Source organism: Panthera uncia, chromosome F1 (assembly GCF_023721935.1).
Source record: "Panthera uncia isolate 11264 chromosome F1, Puncia_PCG_1.0, whole genome shotgun sequence".
NCBI lineage: Eukaryota > Metazoa > Chordata > Mammalia > Carnivora > Felidae > Panthera > Panthera uncia.
The window spans coordinates 9,902,738-9,927,642 of record NC_064813.1 but is presented as its reverse complement, the minus strand read 5'-3'; the positions used below and the strand labels follow the sequence as shown (position 1 = coordinate 9,927,642).

The following is a 24,905-nucleotide window of genomic DNA, read 5'->3' as shown; positions in this document are numbered from 1 at the left end:
AAGATTAACTTCTTTAAGTATCTGACAGAATTCGCTGCTAAAGCCATCTGGGCCTAGTCTTTTTTTCTGGGGAAATCTTTACATTAATTATTCATTTACATTGCTGGCTTAAGTCTATTTAAGTTTTCTCCCTTTTTTTGAGTCAGTTTTGATAATTTGTGTCTTTCTCAGAATTTGTCCATTTCATCTAAACTGCCTTACTTTTTGGGGGCATAAAGTTGTTCATAATATTCTAGTATGCCACATAATAGACCAATTCCATTCCGAAACACATACACAAGAGAACTGGAAACAAGTCCACATAACACCCTGTACACAAATGCTCACAGCAGCAGGTATTCAAAATGGCCCCAAACTGAAAGCAACTCAAACGTCCATCAAGTCATAGATGATAAACAAAATGATGCTATATCATACGGCCATAGAGAGGAATGAAGTCCCGATACAATCTACAACATGGATGAACCTTGAAGAATGTTGTATTAAATGGAAAAAGCCAGACACAGAAGGCCATATATTATGTGATTCTATTTGTATGAAATGTCCCAAACAGGCACAACCACAGACAGAGTAAAGCAACCAGAAGGAGGGTGAGGGGCAAATGAGGACGGACTGCTAATGGGTGTGGGGCAGCATATGGTTCATTATGAAATCCTGTTTTGGAAAAAAAATAATTGGGGCAGAGCGTGTTTAGTTGAGATTATTAAAGGCTGTTCTGTTGAATTTTTGCAAGGCTTTGATACACATCAGAACACAATCTTTCTGGAGTAGCACAGTCATGATCATTCTTAGATCTATTCTAGAAACGTTTACCAGGGAGCTTCAGTGTGCCAAGCACTATGCTAAATACTGGAAAATGAGAATGTGTCAATCAGACAAGATTTCTCTTAGAAGATGGTAGAGTGAGGATATGGTTTTTTTTCGCTTCGTTCCTAAAATCCTATCCCAGATGATGGTTAAAGAAAAGGGAGTAAGAACTCTGGGGACAGGTATCAGAAAACTTGAGATTTTGAGAGATTTGCAGAAATGAGAAAGAGGTTGGAATTAGGTGGTAGGGAAACCAACTAGAGTCCGGAAGGACACAGTGGAAGACTATGACAGAGGTGAGAATTATTCACCTCAACAGAGCCCTGAGACCAAGCTCACTTGTCAGAGAGAGAGAATTACAACAGAAGGGAATGACATTATTCTGAAGAGAAATTACTGTATAGTCCTGACTTTTGAAATCAACGATTGATGATACGCTATTATCTCATGCACTTAAAAAAAAAATCCACAAGGATGAGAGGAACAACACTAATATTGAAAACAAGCAAAACAAACGGAATTTCAAATGAATAATGTAACTACACTGAAGAGGCTGTATAAAAAGACCTACCTAATCTAAATAACTTCTGAGCACAGTATTCGGACTACATACCTTCAGGTTAAAGACAAGAACTCTAAACAAACATGGAACTCTAATTAGTAGGCCTTTTCTGTTCAGAAACGTGGGCTAGCAATTTTGAAACCACTGTGTTTTCACTACAGGTTTGAGCAGTTAACGATCTTGTTAAATAACAAGAGCCAGGTTTCTCATGGTCACTGATAAGGGAGTTAACATATGGAAAAAGGTAAGGAAGGCAACTAATAAATGTAGAAGAAATCACACAGTTATTTGAGAATCATAACAGATCCATGCAAAAATCATCAATGGACACTAGTGGACAAAGGTTTGAGAAAAAAACAGGGTATCTGTACAGTCTCAAACCCCTCATTTACCATGAGGAATAAAATACTAACTATGCAATGGAGAATCCTGACCTATACCACCTTAATAAAATTATCAAAGTTAATACCAGCGGTAGTAGGATCAATAAACAACATGTGTGTTCATATCATGCACAAAGGAGAACTCAATATCACTTCTGTGGTATTCTCGCCCCAAGTGCGTCATCTGAATCTAATCAGGAGGAAATGTGAGACAAAACATCTACAAAGCAAACAGCTACACTCTTCAAAACAATCAATGTACTAAAGTACTACGAGGGACGCATATTGTCCCCAGTTTAATAAGACTAAAGAAACACAGTAACTGAATGCAATGCATGATTTAAGATTTTCTCGTGCTAGGGGCACCTGGGTGGCTCAGTCGGTTAAGCGTCTGACTTCATCTCGGGTCATAATCTCTCCGTTTGTGGCTTCGAGCCCCGCATCGGGCTCTGTGCTGACAGCTCAGAGCCTGGAGCCTGCTCCAGATTCTGTGTCTCTTTCTCTCTCCGCCCCTCCCGAATCACACTCTGTCTCTCTCTCTCAAAAAATAAACAAACATTGAAAAAACAAAGATCTTCTTGTGTTTTAAGACACATTACTGGCACAACTGGCAAAATACGAATGTGAGTTGTTTACTAGATATTAGTGCTGACTCAACGTTAATTTCCTGATTTTTGGTAACTGTATTCTGGTTATATATGGTAATTTATTTTTTTAGATAATACACAATGAAGTAGTTACAGGTAAAGCAGCATGCCCACAACTTGCTCTTAAAGCAGTTCAGAAAAACACATACACAGAAAGAGAAACAGCAAAAGGAAAGAAAAAGCAAATACAGTAAGATTTTCACATTTGGAGAATCTAAGGGAAGAGATTTGGTATTTGTCTGAACTATTCTTGCAACTTTTCTGTACATCTGAAATTACCTAAAAATAAAGAATTTAAGAAAACTGTTTTGTACAAAGGTCCTCATTATAGCATTACTTGTAAGTGAAAACTTCATTCCTTTAATAATTACTGGGTAGCTTACATTCTAGATGGTATGCTAGATAGGAAGAATACAATATTGAACAAGAGAGATAAGTTCTGTGGCTGGGAGGCTGAGGGGTTTCTTGGGATGCAATATTTGTGGGACTCAAATGGAAAAGCTGGTCATTGCAGGTAGAACTTAACCATCATAGCATTACATGGAAATGTTTACGAAATTCTGGTAGAACCATTCAATACAATAAGGGCAAACCAAAAGTAGAAATGTAGGGGCACCTGGGTGGCTCAGTCAGTTAAGCGTCCAACTCTTGATTTCGGCTCAGGTCGTGATCCCACGGTTCGTGGGCTTGAGCCCCACATCAGGCTCTGCACTGGAGCCTGCTTGGGATTCTTTCTCTCCCTCTCTCTCTGTCTCTGCCCCTCCCCCACTTACACTGTCTCTGTCTCTCAAAATAAATAAACATCGAAAAAAAAGAAAAAAAAGATTATAAAAAAAGGTAGAAATGTAAAAAACTGTAACAGGAATGACACTTACTGTAAGATGAGAAGTAAAAAAGTAGGACACATTAAACACCATTAGAATTGTCCATATATATAAAAAAATGTTTTAAAGGCAGGATAAAAATAGTTCATCGTGACTGTTTTGCCTATTTGAGTTTCTTATAACGTTCCAACTTTTTAAGAACTGAAGAAAAAATTCACTCCAGAAAAAGTTACCAACATTTCAGAAAATAGTTATAATTGAATCCACATAAATGGACTCAGTAACCGAGTTTAGGAAAATATGACTGGCCAGCTAGGATCATCAAAAACTGACAGAAAAGTTTTAGCTAGATTGAGTCTGTGTATCTCCTAAAAATTACCTTCTGTTTCAGATTTTTTGCGACATTTTTAGGAAATCTGCAAAGCTACTTGTTCTTAATGCTTGAACTGTTAGGAATTTTTCTGCAAAAGATGGTCACCTTTAGACCTAACGTAACAGGACTTACAATTTGTTGGGAAGGTGAACAGACGACGGCAGTCAGGGTGGACGGTGGGTTCCTCAGATGCAGGAATTTCGTGTTCCTGATGCCCAACACAACAGCAATCAATCACCACCAGTTTGCTTAAGCCGAAGTGCTGACTACTATGTACTCTCAAACATGGGTTCTTAACTTGCAATCTCTACTCCTACGGCATCCAAAAATGGCTTTTGTGAGGTGGGGGCTGATGGGGGTTGTCATTTATGAACATCCTTAGTATTTTACTAAAACTTGTGGGTGTGTCTCTTTTGTGAGGGGAAAAGTTTAAAGCTTTCATCAAACTTTCAAAGAGCTCTAAGACCCAAAAGAGGTCAAGAAGTACTACTCTAAATAAATAAAGTTATGAGGTTTCCTAGTAACTTAGCAACTTAACTATATAAAGCCATTCAGTTAGATCACAGAGCCAAAGAAGTGTTATAACAAACTCAAAACATGGGTGAAGAAAATCAAATTCCCCAACTCTAGGTTAAATTCAAGCTTGACTGTGAAACATCACAAATCCATTCGATGATTTACTAGCACACAGTCAGCCTGGTGAATAATTATAGGATGCCTTATGCATCATATATCACTAAAAAACTTATTTTATTATTTTTTTAGTGTTTACTCATTTTTTTGAGTGAGAGAGAGACAGAGAGCAAGTGGGGGAGGGGCAGAGAGAGAGAGGGAGACACAGAATCCGAAGCCGGCTCCAGGCTCTGAGCTGTCAGCACACAGCCCGACGCGGGGCTCGAAGCCACAAACTGTGAGATCATGACCCGAGCTGAAGTTGGACACTTAACCGACTAAGCCACCCCAGGTGCCCCTAAAAAACTTCTGATGACAACACTAAGTTGTTTTGTTTTATTGTTTTTTAAAGTTTTTGCTTATTTATTTTGAGAGGCAGAGACTGTGAGGGCAGGGGAGGGGAAGAGAGAATCCCAAGCAGGCTCTACGCTGTCAGTGCAGAGCCCAACACGGGGCTTGATCTCACAAACTGTGAGATCATGACCTGAGCTGAAATCAAGAGCCATACACTTACCCAACTAAGCTACTCAGGTGCACCAACACTAAGTTATTTTATTTTATTTATTTAAAATAAAACTTTTTTTAAAAGTTAACAAGTTTTTTTTTTTTAATTAAAACTTTTTTTAAAGTGTTTTTTTTAATGTTTGTTTATTTTTGAAGGAGAGAGAGCATGAGCGGGGGAGGGGCAGAGAGAGAGGGAGACACAGAAGCCGAAGCAGGCTCCAGGCTCCGGGCCGTCAGCGCAGAGCCCGACGCGGGGCTCGAACCCACAAGCCGTGAGATCATGACCTGAGCCGAAGTCGGACGCCCAACCCACTGAGCCACCCGGGTGCCCCTAACTTATTTTAAATGTACTTGGGACATGTGTTTTTTAAAGGAGGCCAAAGGAAAAAAGTTTATTCATTTTATAACGAATGCATCAGGCACTAAACTAGGCACTGAGATTGCACAAAGAATATTCAGATCTTTTGAGAAGTGCAAAATCTATTGAGAAAGACAGAAGTACAAAACATACAATCAGGTGGGAACGCAGGGTTTCCTGGGAAGGCTAAAGAGTATTTCCAGGAAGAACTGATACGTAAGCTGGAGCAGTTTCACTGCTTTCCGAAAGAAGTGCAGGCTGGGGTAGCGTTGTAGGCTGTGGGGATATTTACAAAGGGATGGATGGAACCTTCCCGTGTGTTGAGGATGAAAGGGACAAAAGACCAGTGGAGGATAAGATCCAGACTGGGAATAACCTTCGATGAACTGATGATCAAGCTGGATGCTTTTCTGAATACAAAAAGCTGTAGCCACTGCAAGAAAGTTTTTAAGGAGAGGAGTTACTTGGAAAAAAGTTGGGAGTTTTGAAAGATAACTCCGGGAGCAATGTCGAAGATAAGAGTAATGTGGGAAAGAACAAAACAGACAAGAAAATCTTTATGTGAGAGAATTCTTTCTGACGAAATTAATTATGCCTGTTTTCTGGAGTTCAAGTTTTCATACGGGGCCTTTCAAAAAAAAGTTGCAGTCAGAGCCCTAATTCACAATTTAGTTCACAGTTCTCAGAGAGACCTGTCACGGGCCCACCATGTGTCCAACAGCTGCTCAGCCAGGCGGCTGCTTACCTGTGACAGACAGGCTCGTGACGGCAGCGCTGCTTAGTGGGAGGACCGGGTTGACAGTGAGGGTCGTGGCCGCACTGCTAGTCACAAGGCTTGGCGTGGTTGCCACCTAGAGGCCAGAAGTGAAAATACGCAAAAGCAGTTAAAAAAAATCAAAACTTTAAATCCACATCAAAGATGTATTTTGCCTATAAAAATGTTCAAATTTCAGATACAACATAATTAAAAAGGCCTAAGAGGAAATAATTTTATAATCATTTTTTGATCTTAGAATTGAGGAAACAGACCGACGTATGAAGGTGGCTATTAGAAGATGGTTTTTCACTGATACTAGAAATGGCTCTGCCCAGGGTTTTAAAAGAAATAATAAAAAAAATTCCTTAATCCCAATAATGTGGAGTCAGATATACTACAGGCAAGGAAGGAATACTATGCTATTTATCAACTTAATCTACACAGGAAAACTATTCAACGGGATCAGGGAATCAGGGGTTCTTAGATTTCTTTTTCTTTTCTGACCCTGTGGGGACGAGACTGTCTTGTTTTTGTTTCTTAATGAAATGATAGCATGGAAAGAAGGTGAAGCAAAAATTTTAAAAACTGACAGTTTCTTTTTGAAAGAACAAAGTATTTCCACAGTTTTGTAAGAAATACTGTCTTCCTTTTAGTACAAATAAACCCCAAACACAAAATCGTCACCTACATAAAACAGAACTGTATCTAGTGCCTGAGAAGCTGTCATAACCGCGGTCTTAAGAACTTCATGACGAAAGCCCTGCTAATCAACAATCACAACCTTCACTTCACAGGTCCGTGGGCACTCTTAATGGTGAAGTTAGTTTAAAAAGCATCCCCAGATAGAATGACATTCAAATGAAATAAGACACATTAACAAGGAAAGCTCAGAAATGCAAACTCCACAATCTTTCCAGCTCTGGAATTTCTGGTTGGAAGTGTGGACTCACATTTGCGGTTGTCCTTAAGCTCAAGGGAGTTGCAGGAGTAGGGAACGCCCCCTCAGCCTAGAATACTGTTCTAGAGCAATCGGCGGAAGTTACTCAATGAGCTTATCAGTGAAAGGCCTACAGGTCTGAGGGTGAAGACAGGAGACGGTTGTTTTAATACAAGTTCAGAGCTAATCATTATCTCGGAATTTGCTGTCACTTAGTCATGTAACTTTAATAATACGGGCTTTAAAACCCAATGTGAATAAGAAGCAACTAAAGATTTTTTTTTTTTAACGTAACTGGAGTCAGCAGCAAATTTGTTCCCACAGTTGCAGAGTAACCACACTAGAGAAGAGAATAATGGAGCCACCATGAAATAGGAAAGAATTAAAGTTGTTCACTTTAAAAAAGAAAGATCAGGAAGTTCTTGGCTTAACGACGACACGAGACTGAATGACCTTGGCGACATTTAAAATACAAGTTTATACATACTTAGCATGAATACATATACACAATAAATTACTATTATGAAAGAAACTGATTTCACAGATCATTTGTAAAATTATATAAATCAGTCCCTGAGCTTGCGTCCTCTATTTTTTATCCTTACCAGTGAGGTTGGACTGGGGAAAATTGCTTTGATAGGTGAGCTGCTGGTCCCACCACTGCTCGGTGGGTTGATTCTTTTTTCTTTCTGGCGGCGGTTACAAAACCAAACACGAATCACCTCTTTTTCCATACTGAGCTGATCAGCAATCATGGTGATCTCTTCCGAGGTAGGCTTTTGATTCTAAAGGAGAAAAAACCCATCTTTTGGAGTAACTTTTTTAAACTGCTGACATAAATAAACAAATGGAGAGGGACAAATGAGAGGATGAAGTTGGGATATATATAAAACCATACTGGCCATACTTTTAACAAAGAACTTTTACAGATAAACATTCTAATCAACATATAGTTGTTAAACTTAATCGTATTAAATAAGAATAAGTTGTATTCTTTTTTTAATGTTTATTTTTGAGACAGAGACAGAGAGTGAACAGGGGAGGGGCAGAGAGAGAGGGAGACACAGAATCCGAAGCAGGCTCCAGGCTCTGAGCTGTCAGCACAGAGCCTGACTCGGGGCTTGAACTCACGAACCGTGAGATCATGACCTAAGCCAAAGTCAGACGCTTAACCGACTGAGACACCCAGGCGCCCCGAATAAGTTGTATTCTTGAATGTTTATTTTTTCATCTTAAGGGTTATTAATCTTGAATAAAATTCATAATCCATACAACTTTATACGTTAGTAGGAATTTAAGAGGTTGTCAGTGCTCCATGCACATGATTTCACTAGGACCACACGAGGTAGGCAATAAGCCTGCGGGGCAGGAAAGGCAGGAATTTCAGAGACAGGGACTTTAGCACAAGAAATCAAGTGACTTGACACAGTGAAGTCACAGTTATTGATATAGTTAATAAAAGCGGCAGAGTGGAGAGACTCCTGATTCAATGTTCCTTCCACTGTGCTCAAGCCTTTTCTAAATTAGAGAAGTTACAATTTTTTGGAAGCTCTGATTGTGACATTGCCCGGTACAGTAACAAACAAACAAAAAAAACAAACAAAGACAAAAGAGGCTAAATACCTGTTAGAACTAACTTTATTTTCCTTTTTTAAAGCTTATTTATTTTGAGAGAGAGAGAAAGCGCAAGTCGCGGAGGGGCAGAGAGAGAGAGGGAGAGAGAATGGCAAGCAGGCTCCACACTGTCAGCGCAGAGCCCAATGTGGGGCTTGAACCCACAAGCCGTGAAATCATGACCTGAGCCCAAGTTGGACGCTTAATGGACTGAGCCACCCAGGCGCCCAGAACTAACTTTATTTAACCCCTGACATCCACGGCCTTTGGTGGCCTAGTCCCAAACGACTATTCTAGGCACACAGACAATGGAATTTAGTCAAATCGCACTATTTGTGCTTTGCCAAATCTGGGAGGTTTTTCCTCCCTGGATGCCTCTGCTGGTGCACTTCCTCTGCTTAAAGTGCTTTCCTCCCACTTCTCCCCCGCCTGTGCAGCTCCTGCGTATCCCACGGCAGCTGTGGTCTCTTCTGTCACACCGGTGCTCACGCAGATACGTGCCCGGACTCTCCTGAGCCCTGAAGGCCTCTGGTTCTGCTTCCAATGTTCAGTAACTTCCTTTGTCTTATGTTCTCCACTATGTTATAAGCATCTGTAAGGACCGAGGCTGACAAGTCCATCTTACATCATCTACAGCACCTAATATTAATATTATACAGACAATCACATGTACATGAAAAGTAAAAACTTCACTAACTTCCAAGAAACTCTTCTCTAAGGCCACACGGATGTTGGTCTCTATGCTGGTGCGTTTCTTCCTCCTACGGTTCAAGCCCTCCATTCCCAGCCCTGGAGAATTCAGGGCACTTGGGCTGGAGAGACCTGAATCAGATGAGAGGTTCTCTGTAAGAAAGAAGAAAACACAGAAATCAAGTTAGCTGAGCATGACTCATGCATATGATACATATATTAACAGTAACAACAAAACGGACCAAAACATGTTAAGCTAAAAGCCAGCACAGAAGGGTTTTCATAGCCCATATTAAAACGTCATTCACTACCACAGATCTTTCTAAATTCTTTGAAGTTTAAACAAGGTTCTGTCATTTAATAGTTTGATGACCCTGGTCACATCACAGGTATCTCTGCGTTTCTTTACACCCTATGTAAAACGAAAGGTTCTCACCTGTGGAACTCAGTAAGATTACAGATGCTGAGGCCTCACCCACAGCCATGGATCAGACTGTTGAAGGGTGGGAATTACAGGTTTGTCTTTTCCAAAGACCTGACTTTTGTTCACATTTACGATGACAACCAAAGCCTAGGAGATCTCTGTGGTTCCTTATAGCTCTCAGAGTCTCTGATTCTGTGACTCAAAATCCAAATTTTCCGTAAGGAAACTCAGTATAAAACAAGTTAAAACTAGCTCAGCTAGTTTCAAAAGCTCAGCTTTTTATGTAGGAAGTATTTTTTAAAAAATATAATTTATTGTCATTTTTTAAAAAAATATAATTTATTGTCAAATTGGTTAACATACAGCGTGTATAGTGTGCTCTTGGTTTGGGGACGTAGATTCCCGTGATTCATCGCTTACATACAACACCCAGTGTTCATCCCAACAAGTGCCCTCCTCAATGCCCCTCACCCATTTTCCCCTCTCCCCCCCCCCCCCACCCCCCATCAACCTTCAGTTTGTTCTCTGTATTTAAGAGTCTCTTATGGTTTCCCTCCCTCCCTCCCTCTCTGTGTGTGACTATTTTTTTTTTCCCTTTTCCCTTCCCCCACGGTCTTCTGTTAAGTTTCTCAAGTTCCACATGAGTGAAAACATGATGGATCTGTCTTTCTCGGACTTATTTCACTTAGGATAATCCCCTCCAGTTCCATCCACGTTGCTGCAAAATGGCAGGATTTCATTCTTTCTCATTGTCAAGTAGTATTCCATCGTGTCTATAAACCATATGTAGCCATTTTTAGTAAAAAAGCAGAAATCTGATCAGTAACGAGTTTATGATAATTCATCAAGGAAGAACCAATAAATTTGTTTTTCAAGTGTATGTAAACACCTAGGACTTCTCATCCTCTTCCTTCAACTATCCCTAACCTGGCTCAAATACAAGAAATATTCTAAGGCTAAACATTACTACTGATTGTGTCCATTGTAATTACTAGGTTTAAACGAATTCGTTCTCTAATTTATGGAGTCATAATTTATATTGATCCTCCCAAGGTTAGTGAGCTTCAATGTTCTGCGGTACCAATAATGCACTAGAACACATAAGCCCAGGTGTGAACAACTCCCCTGTAAAATTCGTACACTTACTCACCTGCATCATTGAGCCACTTCTCCAAAAGTGGCTTTAGCTTGCACATGTTCTTAAAGCTGAGGTTCAAGGCTTCAAAGCGAGAGATGGTGGTTTGGCTGAAGTCATTTCCATACAGCTTACCCATAGCGAGCCCAACATCGCCCTGCAGGGTAACACAGAGCAGGAGGGGGAGAGGGAGAGAGATTTGTCTCACTAACGTCCCAAGTCTTCACTCTAGGCTGCTGCCCCAGTAAGTGATCTAGACAAAGACTCAACAATCATTCCATTTCCAGGGTCCCACAAAAGCATCCACCTTTAAGCTGAGCACAGTATTCAAGGAAGCCTGTCAGGCCTTGATTGGGACAAAATTCGTAACTCCCATTTTCTCTCATTTTGAGTCTCTTCTTGTTACTTCACGTAATAATCAAGATTATCAAATATTTCCAAGTCTCAAAAGATAGTGATCTAACAAGCCCCTTAATGGATACAACTAAAATGATTTAAATAATCTTTAAAACCGGTTACCTGTTACCACTTACAGGGTTAACGGATGTAACTGTCTAGATAACTTCCGGTCTTTCTGAACTAACCAAAGTTCCTATAAATCATTTTAAATTTGAGAAATAATGCCTCATTCCCCATCCCCCCCAGCCCCCCCCCCCCCCCCAAACCCCAGGCCCATAAAGTATTTCTGGAAGCAGTGGAAAAATCTATTTTCCACCCTTAGTTTGGATTTCAAAGTTGGTTACAAAAACAGGTATCCTAAAAGACTACTTTTGTAACCATTATAGACAGAGAAATTCACAGTAGAGAGGTTTGACCCATTTAGTTAAACCTTCATGGGCCCTGGAAACTTGGTAACCTTATAGCAATAGAACAATGATCCCCTGAATATATTACAAAAGATGACTTTCTTTATAAGCCTATAACCTTTGAAATGTATACAATACTTTTCTTCCAGCTGAATCTCTCTTGTTAAGGCTGGAAAAGGCCATATCTTAATGGTTATTTCATATACAGGTGATAGAAACTCATGGAGTTTAAGTGATTCACGCTCTCATTTCAATTAGTTTAGTGGCAGGCCAGAAAGGCAACATTTCTAGCTCTAAGCACTACACGGCCAATGCCGCTATGAAACTTAGCTCCCCACCAGTGTGGCAACACTTATTTTGAATTGGGATTATCCCAGTCCTTTGATTCCCCCCTTATCCCCACCAATCCATCTTCTGGATACTACACTGCCTATTAGCACCTACATTAGGTGGTAGTTAAGGAAAGGGAAAAAACCTTTTTTTTGGTTGTTTTTTAAACTCCCAGTTTCTTACTGGTGCACAACTTCTGACAAGAAGTTTAACAGAGGAAAAATATTCAAACTATGCGATAAAACACAATAAGGTACCGAGATTATCTGAACTTCAACTGATGGGGCTATTTAGATTTAATTAAAATCAAGTAAACTAAAAACTCGGTTCCTCCGCACCACTGGCTGCCTTTCAAGGACTCAACGGCCACACGTGGGTAGTGGCTATCGTACCGCACAGAACACTCCCATCATCACAGAAAGTTTTATTGACAACTCTGAATATACTATCTCCGAGTAGAACAGAAATGGACTGCTCATTGACTTCCTTCCAATTATAGTAAAACTGAAAGAACCAGGATAGAGCGAGCGGGACGTAAATGCTATCTATTATATTTATATACAAGTGTATCTGTAGATACAGGCGTTCAGCATCGATCTCTCTACATATGTATTAAATCTTCATTCAATCAACAAATATTCACTAAGTGCCTACTGTATTTCAGGCCCTAAACATACTTTGTTTGTCACATATATTCATGTTCTGGGCCACTTTGTTTGTTTAGATGACAGCTTTCTAGAAAGCTGGGTGGGGCCAACTACACCTTGCAATTCTTTGAGTAGAAGATCTGTTGTCATGGTCAGATGAAAATAAATGTCTTCTGACACCGTATCTACATAATTTGCTAAGAATTTCTCAAAAACCTCTATGATATCTTTCTATGAAAAGTAACAGAATTAGTAAGTAAACAAAAATAACCCATCAAAAATCACATCATTATAAAAATAAACAATGCCCTCAATGGTAGCTGTGCCTAAATAAAGCTACGCCATCAGCTCACTACAACTATGACAAATCCACCTGAGATTTAGAATACAATTTTATTTCATATTTAAATTATTTAAATGAATAAAAAGCAACAGGTCTCTCAGTTAATATACTAATTCTCATTAATTTGATAGATGCTCAGTTCAGTGCTCTTGTAATTACCACTTTGGGTTCCTCCTCACAATTGTAAACGTTTTAAGCAGCTGCCTCATACATTATCTGAACTAAGTTGTATCTCTTTGATATTTTATAAAAGAGCAAAAGGAAAAAAAGGAACAAAGATCGGGATTAGGAAATAACGAATGTGCTACACGCAACAGAAGTGTGATACTATGGTATGCCTCCCAAGTATACAGTGACATCTACAGCAATCCTTTAACCAATTAAGTAATTAGAAAATTACTGTTTAAAACCTCTAATAACATGTCTATTTACTCAGAGAATAGGGAGTTTTTGTTTAAACCAGCAAGTTGAAGGGAAGTTCCCCTGTGTATATATATAAACAAACTGGATACAAAGCAACCTTTGAAGAACTACAACTGGAGTGTGTGACTTAAAAACAAAGGTTGATTTTCCCATCCTCCACCAGAAATATATGCTTTAATCCACGCAGTTAAATTTTGCGAAATGCTGCCACTGGCAAGTCAAAGTCATTCTGAAAAATAAGTAACAATTATACCAAATAATAGGATAAAACCATAAAGCACCAGACCATAAGGAAGCTCCTTTATCTAACTAAAAGAGAAAGGGCAGGAGACGCAACACTGGCAATATGTTGGGTCAAATGCCACAGAAAGGCAAACCACTAGGTGGGTCAAAGGTAAAGATTTTTAAAAGCCTTAATATCCTTGGCGTATCACCGAGGCAACAATCTCCCAGGGAACCTAAGAGTATGCTGTGCTAATAGCCTAAAAGCTGCAGCACTGCTAAATATGCCAACCTCATACTTGTTCAAGCTTAACCTACCTCTACCGATCTAGTTGTATCCTCAGCTTTCTTCTGGAAAAAACAGGCCAGATCGTTTAAGCGCTCCAAAAGCATTAAAACCTTTCTGAAGTGTAATGTGTTTCTTCACAACTGAAACCCCTCACAAAGATAACTGCATTTTTTCTAAAACTACACCTATTTAAAAAAATCATTTCATGTTTCTAATACACAATTAATTTCTTTGAGCAAAAACAAGTTACCAAAGTAATATAAGGAATAAAAGTCTGTTCTTAAAAACACACAGATCCCTGGGTTTTGACCTACCACTGCTGCGCGTAACTTTACTTTCAACTTAGTGTTTAAGTCGTGACTTAACCTTCAAACAGTAATTATATTCTAAGAAAACATCAGGTTTCCCCTGATTGCATAAAAACACTCAACCCGATCTATACTTCAGTAACTTTTTTTCATCTAAGGATCTTCTATCATTTTATATCATTGTTACCCGTTTAATTCTTTTCCCGCTTTAAAACTATTCTTTGTGACAGATTAATCAGAGAGTAAGTCAGTGGTAGTGCTTGGAACAAAAACGCTATATACCCAGATGCCTGTTTGAACCATTAAACTTATTCCACATTAAAAGCTGTCTGCTAGGGGACATTAAAAGAAATTAATTTGGATTTTGATTCATTTGGACTTTTCAGACTTACCAGATTCCTATTTGTTTAATTAGTGTCAATTTGGGCTTATATTGTGTGTGTGTGTGTGTGTGTGTGTGTGTGTGTCTCTCTCTCTCTCTCTCTCTCTTTGGTCTCCTTCTCTCTCTCTCCCAAAAATCTGTTTTTAAACAAGTCTTTCAAACTCTTCCCCTTTCAGCTACTATAAGAGCCCCTGCAATCTTTATTCTCTCACTCTTGCAGACAGAGCCCTAAGGCCTAGAACCAGATGTTCTACAAATAACAAAACCCTCACTACAGTTACAGCAGCCCCAAACATCTTTTAAGCTCTCACCGTTTATCAGTATCATCCGAATTATGATTTCAGAGGCCTGTGTTCTGAGAGAAATCGTACAGGTTTTAATCTAACATTAAATCATACGTTCATAACTGAATATATGATAACAGTCTAAATTTATGAGGGCAGGAAGTGGCTAAGAAGAAGCCGCAGTCTAAAACCCCAAAACGGCCAGGGAATATACTGTTCCTCCGAAGCTTCCCTGGACACGTAAAGCGCATACCTGGACCTAGTTGGGGAGGGAGATCTAGGTTAAGGGTGGGTTCGTCCTACCTGAGTGAATCCGAGTTTGATTCGTCTTTGTTTGAAGGTCTTGGCAAACTGCTCAAGCTCCTCAAGGTCACTGGGCTCCTCCAAGCTGGGAGTATCAATTCGCTTTGGTGTTGACTGGCTCTGTGGAAGTGTCTGAATCGGGGTTGCCGCTATTGTGCGCGTTGGGGTTGCTGGCTGTGACAAGGAACAGAAGGAGAAGAACCAGCACACAAAAATGATACCTCGGTTTGTAACTGGAATGCGTCACAAGGGAACGACTTAAGGAAACGGCTCTGTTCACGAAGGACCATGAGGACCACGTGACACCGTGGGAGGTACGACATAACGTCCCGTGAGAAGGGCAGCGCGTGAGATTGTGCCTGCCAGAATTCCAGTTAAGGTTTCCGTGGAGGTCCATGGAAACAAATACACAAAAATGAAACCCATGATATGTGGGTTTTCAAATGTTCTGAATGCATGTATCTGATGCATATTCAGAGTATACATAATAAATCAGACTTTATTTTAAAGACTCTATTTCATAAATATGCCACTTAAACCACGAGTCTCAAAACAGCAGGGACCATATCTATCTTGTTTACCACTATCGTTATCTCCAACTTGTGACACGGTATGATAAAAATAATAAGAATAAAACAATTTTAAGGGGGAAAAGTAAATCATCTACAGTTTAAATAACTTAATAGCTTTGTTTTGTTTTCTTTTGTCATTTCCGTCGACCTGAATTTCTTTCCTTTTTTTTAATCCTATTTTTAATTTGTTGCACAAAGTTTATTGCATCTGTAAATGTTTCTCTTATAAAGCGTAAACAATTTTCAAATCTTCAATTACAAGGCACGCATCTCACAGATCAGAGTAACCTTTATGATACGATCAAGACATTGGAAGGGACCATAAGGCACAAAATCAAAGCAGTAAACTTTGTTTATACTCAGGTATGACTGGCATATAAAAAAAAGCTGTATATATTTAATGTGTACATCTTGATGAATTTGAAGATAAGCTACCTCCATGAATATGTACTGTCACCACCCACAATGCCCTAAACTTATCCATTACCTCCCTCCCTCGGATCTATATTCTCAACTTTAACTGTAATTATAGTATATATAATTTTATACTCCGTTTCATAATTATCATTTTCAAAGGCTGACTGAGGCAATATTATAATTTATTTAACAATTTCTTTGTTAACAGATGCTTCTTCATTTATGTTTTCACTAACACAGTTAACACCAGAATGAAAAATTTTGTGCACATGATTCTTTTCCCCACCCTTGTAATAGGTTGAGATAAATTCAGAAGTCATTTTCTGTAACTGGATAAAGGGTACACCACAAACAATTCTATAGCTTTTGATACACACCATAATGTTGGTTCTCACTACATGATGCTAGTTTCCTCCACATGGTTCGTGTTGGCAGTTTTTAAAAATGTTTTGCTAATTGAAGGAGTGCATGGTACTTCACTATCACCTTTATTTGAATTTCTCTTATTACTCAAAGTAAAAGTTTCCCATGTGTCATTTATTATCTGTATTTCTTTTATCGATTGGATTTATATCCATAACCCATGTGTATTAATGATCTCCTTGTCCTCATCCTTAAAGAGCTCATCAATTGTTATAGATTAAGCCTCTGTCTGTTGTATTAGTACGAATAATTTTTCCAATCTGCTTTTTTCCTTTTATTTTTCAGGGTACATAAGCTTTAAATTGTCATTTGGGTGAACTTTTTTTTCCTCCTTTCTAGTATCTTCTCTTGCTTCAAATCTAAGAGAGCTTTCACTTATTTCGAACTCAAAAATTCCTTTTAATGGTCTGCTTGCTTCCTCTATATGTTTTAAAATATTTATTTAAATCTATCTACAATTTATTTGGGGACATGAAAGAATGATCTCTTTTCCTTTTAAAGAAAATACTCCATTTCCTTCTTACACAAACACAAGGCTACTCTGTTTTACTCACACGCCCCGAGGAGAGCCTGCACTTGTGAGTCCTCATTAGCAGAAGGTACTACCCTGGCTGCAGCGTAATTGCTCTGTTGACCCTTCCTATGAACAGTGGCCACATGAGAGATTACAGGCCAGGGTTACAAATGAGGTCTCCGGCTAGGAGTTTTCTTGTAATTTAAATGCGTCAAATACCTCCAACTCTGACCTGGTTAGTAATAAGCTCTTTCCAACGGAACCAACCGGGCCAGAAAACCACACAATAGGCATCGCACAGGCCTACAACCAGAGTAAGCTAGTCTCTATCATCCTGCTTCAATGAAGACAGCCAAGTTCACCTCTGTTATGTGTTGCTGACACTGAGCAATTTTCAACCTGACCAGTCTGGAGGAGGAGTCCAAACCAGCACCAACCACGTGAGAATCCTCTGCAGCTACATGCTTCGCGGTGAGACTGGTTGACAGGTAGACATGAGCCTCAACTACCAGACTGTTTGTTATTTCATCTCCAGGCTTGAAGGAGCCCCGTTCTCAAATAGTAAAGGACTAAAAATGGCTTGGGTACCTTTAGGTGGAGTGGTTACAGATAAGTTACCCCAACTCCAGAAACCTCAGGTTGGACTGGGCCAGATCTAGAAACGGCAGAGTAGAAGTCAGTGAGCAGGAGTCAGGATGGCGCTACACCAGCCCTGCCACCGTGTGCGGCGCACGAAGGCCAGGGAGGAACTGCTGGAACAGGCTTTTGCAAGACTCCAACCTGATTTTTTATATGCGGCATATTCACAATTAAACGCACAATTTAAAAGTATGTGGTTTGATGTTCTGACAACCGTATGCAGTCACGTGACTGCCACCACGTTTAAGATACAGAACATCTCTATCCCCCACAGAAGTTCCTTTATGCTCTTTGCCCTCCATTCCCCATCCCTAGCCCCCCACCGCCCCCCCCCCCCCCGCAAGCACTGATAGAATTTCTGTCCCTATGGTTTTGTCTGTTCTAAAATGCCATACACATTGAATCATACAGTATGCAGTCTTTTATGTTTGGCTTCTTTCACTTAACATAACGCTTCCAAACTTCATACGTGTTGGTAAATGTTTCAGAAGTATATTCCTTTCTACTGCTGAATAGCATTCCATCATATGGATATGCCAAAAGTTATGTTACCTATTCATTAGTCGATGGACATTTAGGTTATTTCCAGTTTGGTGTGATGATGGGTAAAACTGCTTTGAACATTTATATATAGGTCTTTGTGTGGACATTCATTTCTAGAAGTAGAATTGCTAGGTCATAAGGTATCCTGTATAAGAAACTGCCAAACTGTCTTCCAAAGTGTTTGCAACCCCATCAATAATACATCAAAGAGCCCAGTTGCTTTACACTTGGTACTATCACAGTCCTTTTGATTTTGCCCATTCTAGTGGGTATGTAGTGATATTTCATTTGCGTTTCCCTGATGACCAATGATTTTCAGCATCTTTTTATATGGTTACTGGGCATTCACATATCTTCTTCGGTGAAGTATTTTCAAATATTTTGCACATCCCCCCTTTTTAAAAAGTCAGGCTTATTACTGAGTTTGTGAATTAGTTATAACTTCTAGACACAAGTCTTTTATCAGATATAAATTTGAAGGATATTTTCTTCCAGTTTGTGGCTTTTCTTTTATGCTTTTAACAAAAAGATTTTAATTTTATAAAATTAGTCAGTTTTTTTCTTTTATGAATAGTGTTTTTGTGTCCTATTTAAGAAACCATTATCTTACCCAAGGACACAGACTTTTTTCCTAAGTTTTCTTCTGGAAGGTTAGGTCTTATTACCCTTTTCAAATTAATCATTGTAAATTGTCTGCTTGTTTGTTTTTGCCTACACATAACCAAAGACTTTCCTTTTCTCACTGAAATCTTTGGCACCTTTGTGGAAAATCCTTTGGCCATAGATGTGTGGGTCTACTGAATCTTCTATTCTATTTCATTTCTGTTCATATGCTGTTATCATGCTGTCTTCATTACTGTGGCTTTATATTAATTTTGACATGAGGCAGTCTTTCAACTTTCTTATTTTTCAAAATTATTTGATTTTTCTACGTCCTCTACAATTCCATATAAATGTTAGAAACATGATGCAAATTTCTATTTAAAAAAGGCTGCTGGGTACTGATCGGAATTGTGTTGAATATATAGATCAATTTGGAAAAGAATTCACGTTTTAACAACCGAAGTCTTCTGATTCATGAACACATTATAGCCCTCTATTTATTTAGGTCTTGATTAATTTCACTACTGAAAATTACATAGAAGTCTTGCAAATGTTTTGTGAAATTTATCTGTAAGCAGGGTAAATATTTTTCCTCTTAAGTTCAACTTCCAAATGATCATTGTTAACACCGACTTTGTATCCTACATACTTGCCAAACTCGCTTATTAATTCCAGCAGTTTTTGTAGATCCCTTAGGATTTTAACATAGACAATGATGTCCTCTGCCAATTAAAATGTTTTACATATTCCTTCCTAATCTACATGTCCTTTATTTCTTTTTCTTGTCTTACTGCACTGCTAAGACCTCCAGTAAAATGCTGATTAGAAGTGGTAACAGTTGGGGCACCTGGGTGACTCAAGTGGTTAAGCATTCAACTCTTAATTTCAGCTCAGGCTGTGATCTTACAGTTTGTGAACTCAAGTCAGAGCCTGCTTGGGATTCTCTCTCTCCCCCTCTCTCTCTCTGCTTCTCCCGTGCTCATGCATACATGCTCTCTAAATAAATAAATGTATGTATGTATGTATGTATGTATGTATGTATGTATGTATGTTTAAAAAAAAAAAGTGGTAACAGTGGACATCCTTGCCTTATTCCTGATCTTGGTGGTATGATGTAGGGGTTTTTTTTGTAGATGCCTTTTACAAGGTTGGAAACCTATTCCTAGTCTGCAAGAGTTTTGTTTTTGTCAGTTCTTTTTTATCATAAACAGATGCGGAATTTTATCAAATCTGGACATATGTTAGTGAGAACTTGCAAGAGTATAGACAAAGTGAATCAGAGCTTAAGAGTGATTCAGGATCAGCCAGTTCAATTACCTAATTTACACATGAAGAAATGAAATGACGTGCTCAAAGTCACAGCTGGTTAAGAAGTGAAAGAGGTCTAAAGCTTACATCTCAAGATGTCTAGACCTATACTTTATGATAGAGCTAAACTCTGGTAGAAATGAGCTAAAGCAACATCTCAAAGTTGAAAGAAAACACGGGGATCGGAACTTCTTTGCAGTTTCTTCAAAAGGGCAGAGGACCGTGATGAGTTTTAACTGAAGCAGTGGGTTTCTGGTGCCAGTGGTAAGCTCTCCTGCCAACTACAGAGAGGGGAGGGGTGGAGGGGAGGATGGTCGACGAGCCAGAACTCAGTCCTCATTTGCCACTAACACGGTTAGTTTGTATAAATACAGAAGAAAACAGGAACTCCTTGGACATTTTCAAAGACTACATCAATCCGATAGTATTGCTTTATCAAGCTGATAAGTCTTGCTTTGAATTTTTGCTCAGTGTGAAAACTATTTGGATTATTTTTATTAGGGTACTGTGGGGATCTGTTGTGTTTTTAATTGAACCAAGTCCAAGAGTCCCTCAAAACATCAGGGTAAGAGAAAGTAATCCTCAGTGGGAGAAAACTGACCTGGGAGGTGAGGGTGATGCTTGGCTGCGACTGTAGGAGGTTGGCTTGGCTTTGCTGAGGTAGTTGCGTTAAAAGATTTTGCGCTTGCAGGAGACCTGGAAAACACAAATGTCCTGTCAGATACACTAAGGATTCCTCTGAACATATGGCAAAATAAAGAATAAGAAAGTGAAGTGAAAATTTCCAACCGATCTTTTCATAGTCTTAGCAGTCTTAAAATTCTTAATGTCTTACTTTCCTAAAATTCAATCTTGTTAACTACAACTTGGGCAGTAAGATATGGGACATAAAACTGAAACCGATATAGGGGCACCTGGGTGGCTCAGGTGGCTGAGTGGCTGTCTCCTGATTTCAGCTCAGGTCATGATCTCACGGTTCGTGGGATTGAGCTTCGCTTTGGGGTCTGTGCTGACAGCGCGGAGCTTGGGATTCTCTCTCTCTCTCTCTCTCTCTAAATAAATAAATAAATGAACGTTAAAAAAAAAAAAACCAAAAACTAAAACTGATATATGTCTTTGATAACCTGTCTGATGATCTCTCTGATTGGCCAATCCTTTATTTTAGTAAGGAATGGATGAAAATGAAGAAGTATTCTAAATGGAAGCAAGCCTGAAACTCTAAAAAGAGCTCACCTTCTTGTTTTTTTAAATGTTTTTATTTACTTTTGAGAGAGAGAGAGAGAGAGAGAGAGAGACAGACAGACAGAGCATGAGTCGGGGAGGGGCAGAGAGAGGGAGACACAGAATCTGAAGCAGGCTCCAGGCTCTGAGCTGTCAGCACAGAGCCCGACATGGAGCTCGAACTCATGAACCGCAAGATCATGACCCGAGCTGAGGTCAGACGCTTAATCGACTTTGCCACCCAGGTGTCCCAAAAGAGCTCACCTTCTTAACCCAGCATCCATTAGAAACTGCCAGTATATATTGGACCAGAGAATTGTCTGATTCATGACAGGAGCAAGCTATCTGTTAAGTGGAACAGGTATTTACGCGAAGAGATTTTGGAATGAATGATCAAGAAGAAAAAGGCTAAAGGACAAAAATAATGAGGAAATGGTAGCAATGCACTAACGTTTGCTGGGGTGAAGCCTTGATACCCTGAATCTCTCTACTCTAACCTCCACTAATCTTACAAACAAGAATTGAACTTATCTGATACAGAAATTTACCACTAAGAGGCCTTAAATGTGTTTTTTGTAACTCAAAAGTTTGCAATTTCTAATATAACACTCTCTCCTTCTCAAACTTTAAAAGAGAACAAAAGATTGTTAGAAGCATATGCTTTTAATGCTCAGTCCACATTTTTTAAATACATTCCCAAGAAAAACTATCAAAATACTAGAAGTAATTTATGTTGGAAAGATTTCGCTTAGATTTTTGACCAAACTCTTGGTTCACCATGAGAGATTGAACAGATGAAAGGCGGTAAAGGATGATCTTCAATATGTGGCATGCATGCATGACCAAAAATAGGTTTTTTTTTTCCTTAGCTAAAAAAAACCCAAAAATAAAAAAACCCCATTTTTTTTTGTTAATGTTTGTTTATTTTTGAGAGAGAGACAGAGCATGAGCTAGGGAGGGGCAGAGAGGGGGACACAGAATCCGAAGCAGGCTCCAGGCTCTGAGCTGTCAGCACAGAGCCCCATGCGGGGCTCGAACCCACAGACCACGAGATCATGACCTGAGCCACCCACGCATCCCTCTTTCTTTTTCTTCTTCTTCTTCTTCTATTTTTTTCTTAAATTGATTTTTGAGAGAGAGAGGCAGAGAGAGAGGGGGACAGAGAATCCCAAGCAGGGTCTGCGCTGACAGCAGAGAGCCTGATGCGGGGCTCGAACCCACAAACCGTGAGATCATGACCTGAGCCGAAGTCAGACGCTTAACCGACAGAGCCGCCAGGCGCCCCTAAAAAATATATTTTTCTTAACACGAATACTGAGTTTACAGTCAGATTTAATACAAACATTAAAATGACAGCAGTCGGTGCGTGTGGCGCAGAAGCGGACAGCCTCGTGCGCTGCTTACCCTGCTGGCCCTGGGGCGTCTGTGAGATGATAAACTGCGCTGGCTGCAAGTTGGTGGTCGGATGGACCAACACAAACTGCTGCAGGTTGAGATTCTGCTGCTGAAGCTGCTGCAGTTGCTGCAGATCCTAGAGAATCAGAACGAAAACACGGATTGGAGACCCTGAAACGAAAACTCGCTGGATCATAAGGTTCCCAGGAGACGAACTGTGTCATCCACGTGAAGAAGAGTCACTATTCTACATTCTTCCGTCCTTTTTAAACAGGGTGTGCTCTGGGTATGGTCACAGAGCGTGTGAAGAAACCTGGAGCCGCGGGAAGGACTTGCTACTTCTGCCCGCATCCACCGCGTCATGACTCGTGTCAAAGCTAGTTTTCGATAGTTACTTCAAATTCCCTCAGAACAAATGGTTACAGTTGAGTGATTTTAGCCTGGAAGGATCAGTATGGGTTTTAAAAGTCAAGTGAGCAAAGAGTACGTTGGGGTTTTAAATATTCAACTCCTCTTTCTCTTACATAAAAATGGAGAGTGCTGTGTCTGAAACTGCATCGATAAATTGAAGTATCTATAATGATTCGTTACATTTGGCACCAGTCTGGGGGCGCCTGGGTGGCTCAGTTGGTCAATCGTCCGACTTTGGCTCAGGTCACGACCTTGCAGTTTATGAGTTTGAGCCCCGAGTCGAGATCTATGCTGACAACTCAGAACCTGGAGCCTGCCTCAGATTCTGTGTCTCCCCCTCTCTCTGCCCCTCCCCTGCTCGCACTCTCCCTCGCTCTCAAAACAAAACAAAACAAAACAAAAAAACCAAAAAAACCCCACCTTAATTTGGTACCAGTCTAACTCGACTGAGAAATAAGTGTAAAAATACCTAAAAATAGTTATCCATATAAAAACCTAATCCATAACATATCAAACTTGATTACACCGGTCTAGTGTTTTATAATTTTCAACGTGCTTTCATACACATTATCTTAGTAGAAGAATGTCAACATAGGGTCTCAAAGCTTATACATTAAAAACGTATTTGGTGATGAAGAAAGTGGCCACAATTAAGACATTACCTTGAAAAAGCTTGTATATCATAGTCATAAAGATTAGTCTGATACCTATTCTTTGCTTCGTATAGTTCCCTGGCTCTTTTAAATGTCCCAGTCAAGCTCTAGCTACAATGCAAGTCTACTTCTGAGTCTTCTCTGGGGGGATAAAGATAATTGTCTAGCGCTAGACTCATAAGAACTCTTCACAGAACTTACTGATACCAATACTCGGACTTTCTCCCTCTCCTGGGGACGAAGGACTTCATTTACCTTTCTTCCCAGGCAGCACCGTCTATGCCTCTCAAGTAACTTTTTATTATCTCTGGATGCTCTGCCCTGAAGTGTGAACACTGGAGCCAAACCGCCTCCGAATACAGCTCTGCACAGAGTTAATCGCTCCGTAGCAGGGAGAGGACGGGCCGTCTCTCTCACACATGAGTGGCAATATTCACTGCGGAGCACATGAAAGAACCCATGCCTGCCATAATTAGCTAATTAAAATAAATACAGTAATCCCCTGCTTCAGAAATATGCCAACTAATTATTCGAGAATTGTCACTTAATGTAAACAGTTACTCAAATAATCAGTTATGTGTTTATAATATCAATTCAAATAAGCAAACAAACGTATTACTTCTAGTTCAGCGGTAAGGAAGGCGACCGCGTCCTTCACGGCTCTCGCGCTCCTCGGGCCTTTTGAGGAGCCACGCCGACGATCAGAAAGTGGATTCTGTGCTAAAGAGGGCCCGCCCCTTGATTCCTCACTTCCCGCCCCTGCCCAAAGGGAGACTCACCTGGGAGATCTGGATGGGCTGCGACAGGGGGATCTGCGTCATGGGCGTGGCGGCGGAGGCTGAGATGGTGGCCCCGGCAGCGCTGTGCTGTTGGCTGGCGGAGTGCTGTTGGACCGCGGCGGCCAGCAGCTGTGCCTGCGCCTGCGCCTGCTGTAGCAGTAACTGTTGCTGGGCCGGCGTCAAGGTAAGCTAAACAAAATGGGAACAGACGTTCGGGACGGTCTGCGGGAGAAGGGCCCCTAACGCCAGCCGACTGCTTTGCGGTAGGGAACTCCAGGGCTGTGAGACCTTAGCCACCCGCCTCCACGCGGTCAGCTCGAAGCTGAAACGCTGATCAGCGATCGAGCTGCCATCACGGGCGGAACATTTAAATTAGAATGGTGGTCCTCACTCTGGACTTAAA

At 40.1% G+C, this 24,905-nt stretch overlaps 1 protein-coding gene across 4 annotated transcripts in view; it reads right to left on the bottom strand.

Annotated features, from left to right (window-relative positions):
- Window positions 1-24,905, bottom strand: part of POU2F1 (POU class 2 homeobox 1) — a 184,187-nt gene that overhangs the window by 17,594 nt on the left and 141,688 nt on the right. For all 4 annotated transcript variants that reach the window (XM_049635148.1, XM_049635149.1, XM_049635152.1 and 1 more), the window contains 8 exons: window positions 24,503-24,691; window positions 22,669-22,795; window positions 20,645-20,739; window positions 15,025-15,198; window positions 10,703-10,844; window positions 9,136-9,281; window positions 7,430-7,609; window positions 5,876-5,981 (listed from right to left, as the gene is read on the bottom strand). In XM_049635148.1, coding sequence (XP_049491105.1) covers window positions 5,876-5,981; window positions 7,430-7,609; window positions 9,136-9,281; window positions 10,703-10,844; window positions 15,025-15,198; window positions 20,645-20,739; window positions 22,669-22,795; window positions 24,503-24,691 — 1,159 coding nt within the window. The remainder of the gene's footprint in view (window positions 1-5,875; window positions 5,982-7,429; window positions 7,610-9,135; window positions 9,282-10,702; window positions 10,845-15,024; window positions 15,199-20,644; window positions 20,740-22,668; window positions 22,796-24,502; window positions 24,692-24,905) is intronic.